The sequence below is a fragment of the Pleuronectes platessa genome, chromosome 14 (genome assembly GCF_947347685.1).
Source record: "Pleuronectes platessa chromosome 14, fPlePla1.1, whole genome shotgun sequence".
NCBI classification, from domain to species: Eukaryota; Metazoa; Chordata; class Actinopteri; order Pleuronectiformes; family Pleuronectidae; genus Pleuronectes; species Pleuronectes platessa.
Window position 1 is genome coordinate 8,159,873 of NC_070639.1, and position 11,327 is coordinate 8,171,199.

At 45.3% G+C, this 11,327-nt stretch overlaps 1 protein-coding gene across 3 annotated transcripts in view; it reads left to right on the forward strand.

Annotated features, from left to right (window-relative positions):
- Positions 1-8,543, forward strand: part of bcor (BCL6 corepressor) — a 33,415-nt gene extending 24,872 nt beyond the window's left edge. For all 3 annotated transcript variants that reach the window (XM_053439375.1, XM_053439376.1, XM_053439378.1), the window contains 5 exons: positions 3,580-3,746; positions 4,681-4,826; positions 6,819-6,896; positions 7,067-7,220; positions 7,317-8,543. In XM_053439375.1, coding sequence (XP_053295350.1) covers positions 3,580-3,746; positions 4,681-4,826; positions 6,819-6,896; positions 7,067-7,220; positions 7,317-7,647 — 876 coding nt within the window. In that variant the 3' untranslated portion in view covers positions 7,648-8,543. The remainder of the gene's footprint in view (positions 1-3,579; positions 3,747-4,680; positions 4,827-6,818; positions 6,897-7,066; positions 7,221-7,316) is intronic.
- Positions 8,544-11,327: the final 2,784 nt, after the last annotated feature.

Here is an 11,327-nt window from a genome sequence, read left to right on the forward strand (position 1 = left end):
AAAACCAAAGTTGCCTGAAAAATCCACACTTGAACACAGTGTGTTAAGAACTCTCTAAAAACACAGAAACCATATTTAAAGGGAAATTATCGGTTTGGTGCAGGTCACATTCACTATTGGCAGGGTTTATGATCTTTACTGCCACCAGGGGGCGATCAAGACGATTTGGCTTCACTTTTACGGAGCTGTCATGCTATCCAATCTTTAGTTTATGTTTGGAACTTAGTGCATAATGCTAACACACAGTACTTGAATTAAAGTCTGATTGCCTCCAAGCTAGCTAGCTTTTTAAACGGTAGTTGGCAAACTGGTGGCAAGGCATGAAGTTTGGTTAGCGATTTAGGCTGCCTAATGTTCTGGTAAGCTTCCTTAGTTTATATTACATTAGCAATTAGCTCAGCCAACTACAGAGCTCACTACCTTAATTTATTTTACATACGCAATTAGCTTTCCAACCACATAGCTAGCAACCTAAGTTTGTTTGCATTAGAGATTAGCCCGCAAAACGGCATAGCTAGGAATGTGTTTGGCATCAACTAGCTCACTAACCCACCTAGCCAACCAGACCTGCGCGTTGTAGCTATGTCACCAAGCTGTCAACAACTTGTACCTGAATGAATTTCCAAACACCGGAACAGTCGGCGGCTGTTTCACCCTCTAATTAAATGTTGTAATTTAGTTTGGAGCTCATGAACATCAATATGCCGGAGCAGCTTATTAGCTCTGACTGGCAGCGTTTCCATTCTACTTACAACAAAACAGTTTTTTTTTTCTTCTTCCGTCTTAATTCTTCCGTCAGCTGATAGGATGCGACTTTATCTGCCGCCATCAGGGATTTGATTCTCAAGCTTCCTGTTTTACACCAGTCATTTAACAAGGGGCTGGCACACACACGCACACACAGACACAAACATGTACACGTTTCACTTGTATGGGCACGCACCAACTTTACTGTGCAGAATATTGGCTCTTAATCTTACAGGGAAAGACACGCACACACACACACACACACACACACACCTACCTATCTGTTGTATGTGAGGAGCATACAAGTCAGCGCTGCAAGGGGTTAAATGTCTGAGTGATGCATTGATTGCAGGCGAGCGCAGGGAAGCATTCTAGAGAGGGAGATTAGAAGACGGAGGGAAAGAGCAAGCGGGAGAGGAGGGGTAGCGGTGTCTTATTTTACTGAGGAGTGTGTGTGTGTGTCTGGCGGGAAGCCGGGGCTCTCGTGCTAAGCTCCTCGCTCTCTCCCAGCGATATTAAACACGGCTCCGGAGGTTTTAGCGCTACGCCTCCTCCACAGCCACGCATGCATGCACACACAAACTCGTCAGCGCCACACAAAAATACAGACACATACGTGCACACACACACACATATATGCACACACATGCATGCACATACACACACTTACATGCACACTTAGACAAGCTGCATATCATCACGCTCTACCCGTCAGTCTCTCTAGCACTTGCTCACACACACACACACACACGCACACACAGTGGAATCCCCCAGAGGGGAGCTTCAGCACAGCGCTCCTGAATCTCTCTCCAGCAGTCAAACAGAGTGTTGGCAGCGGGTGAAAACCAGTTGGAGCATCCCCCCACACCCGCCCTCCACCCTCCACACCCTGTCGTCGTCTTCTTTTTTTCCCCTTGCACTTTGTCTTGCTCACACTTGCTCTTTCCCTGCATCCTGCCCATGCACCTCTTCATTCTCTCTCCCTCCACATTGGCTCCGATCGTCCCCTGTATGACTCCATTCACTACACCCCCTTCTACCCTCAACCCCCCTCCACCACCACACACGCACACTTTGGACCTCCACGACCATCCACACCCCCCACCACCCTTTCATCTCTTGTTATTATCAGCTCCGGCCCAGAGGACGGCCCCGGCAGATTTCATCCACAGATTCATTTATCTGTCATCTGCTGGGGTGTTGCCTCACGCTTCTCCCGCTCCTCCACCCTTCTCCACACATCCTTCTGTCAGTCTCTCTTTCTCTCAATTGCCTGCCTTTCCTTCCCGCTTCCTCCCTCCATACGCCCTGCGCTGAAAGAGCGAGGTGAGAGAGAGAGAGAGAGAGAGAGATAAACACTTGGACTCGACGGCGAGCTAGAATTAGCATAGAAATGGAAGTTTGCAGTCGTTCCCCAGGTTCAGATGAGAAGCTCTCCTCCCCTTGGCACAGAACTGTTAGCAGGACAGAGGAGTGTGTCTGCATGTATGAGTGCTGCATACATATTTATGTTAAAATATGTAAAATTAGCAGTTTTCTGTTCATTTTTTTCTTCAAAAAATCTTGAAATACTTCTAACCAGTCCCACAGTACAGCTGCTTTCAGACATGCACTGAATTCTGAACATCTTCCTGATATTTTCTGGGGCCGCATGTGAGAATGCAAATGTATGAGTCAGTTACTCTGGACCATTTCCAGAACATCTCATGCCACCCCCCTAGTAATATGTCTGGAAAATTTCCAAGCGAGGCCACATGAGAATACAGCCGGAAAACGTCTGGGAATACACAACGAGCGATCGATCTTGTTGATGACGTTATTGACACACAGCGGACACAAAACCAACAAAAATCTCAGGATGAAAAAGAGGTGTCCTACACAGAGAAGATACGGCCAAGGATGTGAACTTGCAAAGACTAGATTTGAGAGATTGGTGTTGATGTCCTGTAGACACACATTTTCCGCAGTGGAATTTAAACATCATCCTCTGCCTCCTGCCTGCTCTGCCCTGACGCCACCCCTCGCCTGAATGTTCCGAACATTATCCTGTTGTTGTGAACGCGTCTGACCTGAACAATCTCCTGCTGCGTTCTTTGTGAAAGGAAAACATCCGGACCCACATTTTCCAGAGTTGCAAATTCAAACAGACACACACATGCCCACAGTGCTGAAACGCACTGATTCGGGGGGGGAGGCCTCTTATCAGCACACCACGGCACTGCGCTCTATCTCTGACTCCTCTGTTTAATAGCGGCAGACGCTGCTCCGGTCCAATAAAAACCAGTCTGACTACTTAGTCCTGGATGCCCAACTGTCACAGCCCGAGACCAGAGAAAACGCTTCCAGCTCTTGAGCGCCTCTGTCAAATCTCTTTGTTCCGCTTCCATTCCGCTTTGTTCTGAGCCCAACTATCGCAACTGGCTGCCACAGCGGCAACCAGGCCCAACCATAGCACACTGACACAAACATTCACACACACTCATGCGTGCGCTAGTGAGTGGAATCTGGCAGGCTGAATACAGTTGAGTCACATTTAGTTTCCTCAAAGTGTTTTTGGTGCCAGCTTTAGTATTATAGAGCATTTCTGTGTGTGTGTGTGTGTGCGTTTGTCTGGCACAGGAAAACAGTCAGTTCCTCGTTTCCTTAATTTCTCTCCCAAAGGAACTGTAAAGGAAAGGACTGATTGTGTGTGCGTCTGCTTCTTCTGACCTGTGCGCTTGGTCTTGTTTTGCTTTTGTTGTCCACACACACACACAAACACACATACACACAAACACAAGACATAATCTCACACACTGAACCGTACTCTGCTTCTGTGTTGGCTCTCTTCAGGAGGTGGTGCTGTACTGTCTGGAGAACAGAGTATGTGAGGTGAATCACAGAGACTACGCCGGGTACTGTGCTCTCCATGAGGCGTGCGCCCGTGGCTGGCTCAACATAGTGCAGCACCTGCTGGATTACGGGGCCGACATCAACTGTAGTGCACAGGATGGCACCAGGTAAATAAACACACACATTCACTTACACAGACAATCACGGACACTAGACGTGCTTAACCACCTCTTTACGTTATACTAACAGGATCATGGCTTGTTCTCCGAAAAACTAACATAAATATCATTGACGCCAAATCCCATCAGATGACGGGGACAAAAAACAATAGAATTCAGGATCTCTCTGAAGGAGACAAAGATTTGCCAAAGTCCTGTGTGCAAGAAAGTGTCCTTTTGCATCGTTTGTGCACATTCAGCATAGTAACTGCCGTACAGACAACAGAGAGTTTGAGTATTTTAGTCCAATTTGCAGCAACCCTGTAACTCTCTTCTCTACAGTCCACTATGCTCTGCACCTTCCTTAAGACATGACGATCGTAGAGTTTAAAAAAGCTGACCAAGTTTCTTCCTGTCAGCCAGATCTAGCTTTTTTTAAAGCCTGCCACAGTAGAACTGTAGGACTGCTTCAATAAGATGGCTACAGAGCGCAGCAATCATTTGGGTGCACACATGAAAAGAATTACTTCAAGTTAGCGCGTGAGAAATGTCCTTGTGTGTTTTTTAATATGTCCCTGGCAGGGATTCGACAGATTAGTTGCTGTTTTAAATGGAAAAAGGCCAACGGCTTTCATTGCGTTGTATTAGAATTTACAGTAGGGGGTCTGTTCATAAAGGCTGTGCACAGGTGTAAAAGGTGGATTGTTTTGCAGATTTGCGACACTGGTTCACAGAACCCAGCTGAGATCATTGCTAAGTCGAATTTCAGCCTTAAAAATCTGAAATCGGTCTCACCGAAATACTCATGCTGCCAATAAAAATATGTCAGTGATATATTTTAAATGCTCCTCACAGAATATATTATATTTTGTAAATACTGTATTTTCTGCTCTGTTAATAATCCTTTTATCATTAAAATCAATTTCCATTTGTGTCTGTCCAGACCGATTCACGACGCCGTGGAGAACGACCACCTGGACGTAGTCCGGGTCCTGCTGTCCTATGGCGCTGACCCAACTCTGGCCACATACTCCGGCCGTGGCCTCCTCAAGATGACCCACAGCGACAGCATGGAGCACTTCCTCACTGGTAAGATCCCAGCTGGCTTCTCAGTCCGGTCATGCGCACGGTTTAGCCAGGAATTTAGAAATGCAGCGGTCACGAGTCTCCCTGTGGACATACTCAAAGACAATAGGGTAAAGAAAGAAAAGTGAATTAGACTGTCTGTGACTTCCTGGCAACAAAAGAGGTGAAGACAAGGGGATTAGAGGACTCTTACTTGTCGCGGGGATTTCCTTGCAAGCGGTGTCGATCAGAAATAATGAAAATTAAATATAATTTGCATCCAAACTCACTAACAAGTATATGGAGTGAAAACTAAAATTTGCACAAAAGATTAATTGAAAATCTATAGAATGCAACATAGGCCAAATTTCCACCAAGATGCAAATTATAATAAATACATTTTCTAATAAGGAGACCAACATTTTTGGGACATCAGGTCTGTATGTTGAGGTGGAACAAGGCTAAATTTTTCCTTAATGCCCCAACTCTTGACTCATTCTCTGTTTACTATTCTTTGTGCTCTGACCTTTGTGCACCCTGTTGCTATCGGTCCCTCTCTTTTAAATCCTCATCCTCTGCCCTCCCAACGGCCATGACACATATCCGGATCCGTCGTCCCATTCCTCCTCCGGACCCCCTCACCCTATCCCCTCCCTTGACCACCTGTTAGACGGGGAGTCTCAGCCCGCCAGGGTGCGTGCTGCTGCCTCGGAGCTCCTCTATCTGGTTACTTAGCAACGGCAACTGTGTTTGCTCAGCGTACGTGCGGAGACGGGCTTCGCTCTGGCTGGAGACTCTTTGCTTTTGTATGCATGAGTGTGTGTGTGTGTGTTTGTGTCTTTTCGTGAGGCTGCCACGCTACAGTCTGACGAGGTGCTTTTAGAGGGCTTCGTCTGAGCGTTTGTAGTTAAACTGAGACAACACAACCAGCGCATGAGAGGAGGAAATGAAAGCGCACGGACGCACACTTCCTCTGTAACGAGCTGCTTAATATTGCATGAACACCTCACTAGGTAGAGCGGATCATTTCGGGCTTTTGTAAAAAGCGACAGACGTGGGTGACAAGAGCGTGGACGAGGGGAATGAAGCGGGTGTAAGTTGACGGTCGGCAGAAGGGCAAACGGGTTGGGTGCAAAAAGGGAGATTTATACGTAGACAGCTGGAAAGTGGTGTCGAATTTTGAAAAGAGCGTGGACGGCTAGATCGATGGCTGCTTGATTGACAGAGCGGGGGAGAGAGGGAGATCGAGCACCAGAGAAAATGAGGGACAGGGAGAGAGGGAGAGAGAGATTGCTGCCCTCCCTCCACCTGGTCCCACTCATCTGGAGGCCGTTAATCCCTCCAAACACACGCCAGACGTCCCACGCCTCAGCACTGGCACAAAGCCCAGCTCTCGGTGTGTGTGTGTGTGTGTGTGTGTGTGTGTGTGTGTGTGTGTGTGTGTGTGTGTGTGTGTGTGTGTGTGTGTGTGTGTGTGTGTGTGTGTGTGTGTGTGTGTGTGTGTGTGTGTGTGTGTGTGTGTGTGTGTGTGTGTGTGTGTGTGTGTGTGTTGAATACACACTTTGCTCTTGCCGTGTGTGCTTAGCCAGCTCCCTCTGCTTGTTTGTTTCCAGCTCGCTCGCTCTGTGTGGTTTGTGTGTGCGTGTCTGTCCGCGCACTGTGCGACTGTGTGTGGTTCTTGTTTGATTCCTGGCAGCCGGCCGTAGCCCGGCTCTGAACAGAGCCAGCTCTAACCCAGCGGAGACAGTCGCTCTCCTCCCCCGTGGTACCGCCGCTGGCCCCTGACCATCAGCCCTCTCCTCCTCCCCCAAAACATTTGCTCTGTTTGTTTCTCTTCTCTCTCTTGACACCACCCCTCCCCTCTCTCCCTCTGCTCCTCTATTTCACCGCGCTCTTATCCATTTCTCTGCGGTAATCTCCCAAGGGCATTTGTATTTGCCCTATTTGCCCTGTTGCCTGTCCCTGGAGTTCCAGCTCTTGAATAACAGGAATTCGCTCCTTTGCTTCTCTCCATAGATTATTTTGCTGACCTTCAGGGCCGCCTAGATGACGACCCAGGGCTTTACTGGGAATTCTATGGCAGCGCTGTGTGTGGTGAGTACGGACCAGTGCATGATCACATTTTTTTATTAATGTTCCAAACTATATTTTAAACATCTTCATTGCCATCCAGATTTGAGAAATGCATGTCTATTTGTCCTTGAATCTTCTATGATAATGTGGATGCTCACTAAGGATTCATGTATATTTTTTTTGTGTTTCAGAGTCTAGCGAAGAAGGCGGCATTTATGACATCCTGGCAGACCCACCAGGCCCAGAGGACGAGGACGAAGATGACAAAAGGGAGCTGTTTGAATTTGAGTTCTCTGACCGACCTCTGCTGCCGTGCTACAACATCCAGGTTTCCCTCTCCCAAGGGTGAGTTTTGTTCTCAACAGCTGACACATCTGTTTTATTTTCTGTGCCTCACCGTTGGCCCTCGTTCCTAAACATTGGTTGTTTTTTCTCTCTCAGGCCAAGAAACTGGCTGCTACTGTCAGACGTGCTCCGCCGGCTGCGGATGTCAGGCCGTGGTTTCAGACAAGCCTTCCCACACATGGAGGTGGTGACGGTGGCCGAGGCGGAGTTTTACCAGCAAGCGTCACTGTCGCAGCTCTTCTCTTGCCCAGAGGAGCTGGAGAGCTTCCATCCAGACAGCAAGGAGCTGCTGGACCTGGTGGAGGACAGTGCAGAGCTCGCCGCCCTGCTGGGCTCCACGCTGGAGTGTCTGGACGACCGCTGGGACCACCCAGGGGACAGACTGAAGGACAAAATCAAGGCTGTTGGCAAGCTGGGCTCATCCTGACCCCTGGTGCCACAAAAACCAGGACCTTGATGCTTACTGACTGTAGTTTGCTTTAAACACCAACCAGGGGTTATGATGACATGCCTTAGCCTGACCCTTAGCTCCCACGCTTCAGCCCTGCTCTGGACCAGCACTGGTGCACTGTACAGATGGATTGATCTGCTGGCTGACCGGGCTGCTCAGATATTTCCCTCCATTAACTGAGGATCAATAAATTTGTGGCTAAGTAGACTTAATAATGGTCTTATTTTTATAAATTAATATATATATAAGTGAATAATTATACATGTGTATATATATATATATATATATATCACTATATAGATATATGTGTATATATATGTCTATATATATATATATAGACATATATATTTAAATAGCGAGATTCTTTTCTTTTGGATGTTGCACACGACTTCTCTGAAAGATTTTGTACGTCAACAGAGTAGTCGTGTGTGTGTGGGCGAGCAGCACATTGTCCATGTGTGTAGCTGTACAGGATAGTACTGAGACTGTGCTATTGAATGTGGTATTTGTGTTTATAGGAAGCACATGATGTCCTGTTTTTTCCCCCTCCTCAGACTTTAGCGCTCACTCGAGCCTCAGGGGCTGTTCTGTTGTAATCTTTTTCTTTTTTTTTAAAGCTCAGATTTTGCTTCCTGTTCCGTCTGTAATTTAACATGCAAAACTACAAAATCGTTTGTATAATAAAGTTTTAAGATAATGTTGATATTCACCCTTCGGCACAGAGCTTGTATATAACAGGGAGGCTACTGCAGTAAAGTAATTTTTGGTGTGTTCATTTTTGTTTTAATTTTGTAATTAAAATATCTCATAATTTGTATTTATATTTTACAAAAGAAGTTGCTTTAAAATAAATATACAAACTGCAAGATGAATCATGGGTTCTGCTCGTCATTGCTTCAATGATCGTGACTTACACTGAATTTTAATACGTTTTTCTGGCTGCTCCGTCAAATTGAATATTCTTTGCCAAATTATCATATGTTACTGCCGCGTGTCGCCAAGGTGTGACCACCAACAAAATCCTGTATTGCCATCTTTTGGAATATTTTAGTACTGAAGGCATCGAGCGATTTATTGCTGCAGTCGTGACCAAAGGACTCAACTCCCACTCACCGCTGCTGTGTGCTTGTAGTGCCCTCCAGTGTTCATAGCTGTTATTAAACGATTGGCCTTCAGCGCTGCATGCAGGTTTTGTTCAGAGAGGGATGTTTCTAAATATTCTCAAGCTACTAAAAATTGCCATTATCACTTAAAGTTCACAATTCTTATATTACCATGTATTATGACTGACCAAAGACTATTTAATTGGTTGATTGCATCGACACAGATTAACCAGCAGGGCAAAGTGGGCTCCATGTTCACTTTGATTTGAGGAAATGCACCACAAACTAAAATATCAGCTGAAATGATGAACACTTAAGTTATCATTCTCAATGTTTTTAATCCGTTCTCTACCGTATATTCCTTACTAATTTTAGTAGATTTATGTCCTTCCGTGAACAAGTGATCAATGGATACGGAAGTTTGAAAGTGTTGACAAAAGCATGCATTTATTTTATGTTTTCTTTTTTTAACGGGATTTGTTGACTAACTAAAAAATATAACACTGGCAATCATATCCTCTAGTCTAAGACATTGAATCTCTTGATACTGTTCTCAGATGGAACATTAGACCAGGTGCTGATATCTAGAACCCTACAGCAAGAAGGTGACTGGAAATGTACACAATGCACAGAGCAAGTAGAACCAAAGGTTAAAGGGAAAGCGCCCCCCCCCCCCCCCCCCCCCCATACCCCCAGCAGTGCTAAAACAAATATGTTCACTTTATTTTAATAGTTGTAGTTTTGTGATTTCAAACCACTTTTAATGCAGTTTCACCTTAGATGTACTATTTGTTATCTGATGTGGTGGCCCTGGTTTTCTAGAAGATCCACGTGTCGCATAAAAAGCTTAATTCTTATTTCCATTTGTATTATCAAGAACTTTTTTGTATCTATTTGTCAACACTGTTTATTCAAACTTATTAACACATAAGGATTATCTTTAATGATCTTTTATCAGTCTGACAATTAAAGTCAATCATCAATTAGGTTTTACAATTCTACAAAACAGTCATAAATGTCCATCACACGTCCCCAAAGTCCATGTTGCTGTCTTGAAATGACTTGTTTCGTCCAACCCAACAGTCAAAAACACAATGATGTTAAGTCAACTTTGGTAAAATTCACTCCGGACCAGCCGATGACCCTCCAGCTGGATAATCTCCCGTTGGTCTGTTTTTACATCATCAGTTTACTTTGAGTATCAGCTCCACATCCCAGCTTGCATGAATGTGTCCTATCAGACGTGGTCTTCAGAGGCCGTAAGGAATAAATAACAGCTCTGCAGCAGCGAGTCAGCGTTGTCGAGCAATGGAAATAGAAACAATGAACTAAATATGAACCACACGAGGCAGATAGACTCATAAATTAGATTACCAACTGCCCTGTGTCTGCAGGGAGGGTGAAAAGAGATCCGCGGCAGGCTGCCAAGAGCTGAGGGAGGATTCAGGAAGGGGGGTCAGCAGGTCCACAATGGAGCTTTAGAGGAGGGACATGGGAGCTCCTGTCCCTCGGGGCATAAATAAACCCCTGGAGAGGAAGCAGATTGAAGCAAGGCTCTGAGATAATCTTAAAACTAATTTTTATGTTGAAACGAAAGAATGTGCAACATCAATGCTGACTATTTAACTGCAGAGCCGGGAGAGCTTTATAAAGCAATGTCAGAGTTTCATGTTCTCCAGGCAGAGAGGAGTCAGACCAATTCATGCACCCAGAAAGAAATGCCATAAAGTGTCTGTGGTGCATATATTTCTCATCATTGCATGATCGCTCCCCTATTCTCCTGTGCAAGGATTTTCCCTCTTAATTGTCACTGAAATGCATTTGCATGAGGGCAGCTCTGCGTGTAGCCCCCTAAAACTGTCATGGCAAATGTCGGCTTCGTGTGGAAACACTCAGGATTTCATTGGTACATCAATGCTTAGATAAGCTAGTAAGACTTGATTTTATTTTTCTGCTGTTGTACACTGTTGCAGTCATTCTCACAAATGTTGTACTTGTTGTTTTGCTCTGACTTTCTGTCACGTTCATCCCAAACCGTCTCTATGTGGTTACTGGAGTCTTGTATTCTTCTTGGGCAGTGGTGACACAACCTGCAGGTACGTTCAGTCCTTATCTCAGTGTAGGATGAACCCCTGACCCACTGGATTAACTTCCTCTGTTTGTTGACTTTGTTTGTGCCATTATGAGCAAATACAACCCCACAGTATGGTGGTGCCCTAAAAATGCATCAGCTGGCGTAGTTGCATCTTTTAGAGACAGACAGAGGGTTTGTAAATAATTAAAAAGTTTGAGGTTGTGTAGTGTGGTTGTTAGCATCAAATTTCCCAGCTTTGTTCTCTTCAACTGCTGCAGAAAAAGAAGCTCAGTGCATGAAGGAGCGACTAGCAGGCCTCCACATCTCTATAAAAATAATTTCATTTCAATTAAATTTTGGGGTAAAATAGGACAAGATGGTGAATATTCCTTGTACGTTTGAAAGTCTTCTTCAAAATTGAAGTTACCAACCATCATTAGACCTTAGCATATGTGAGCGGCCACCAGCAGATGTTAGGG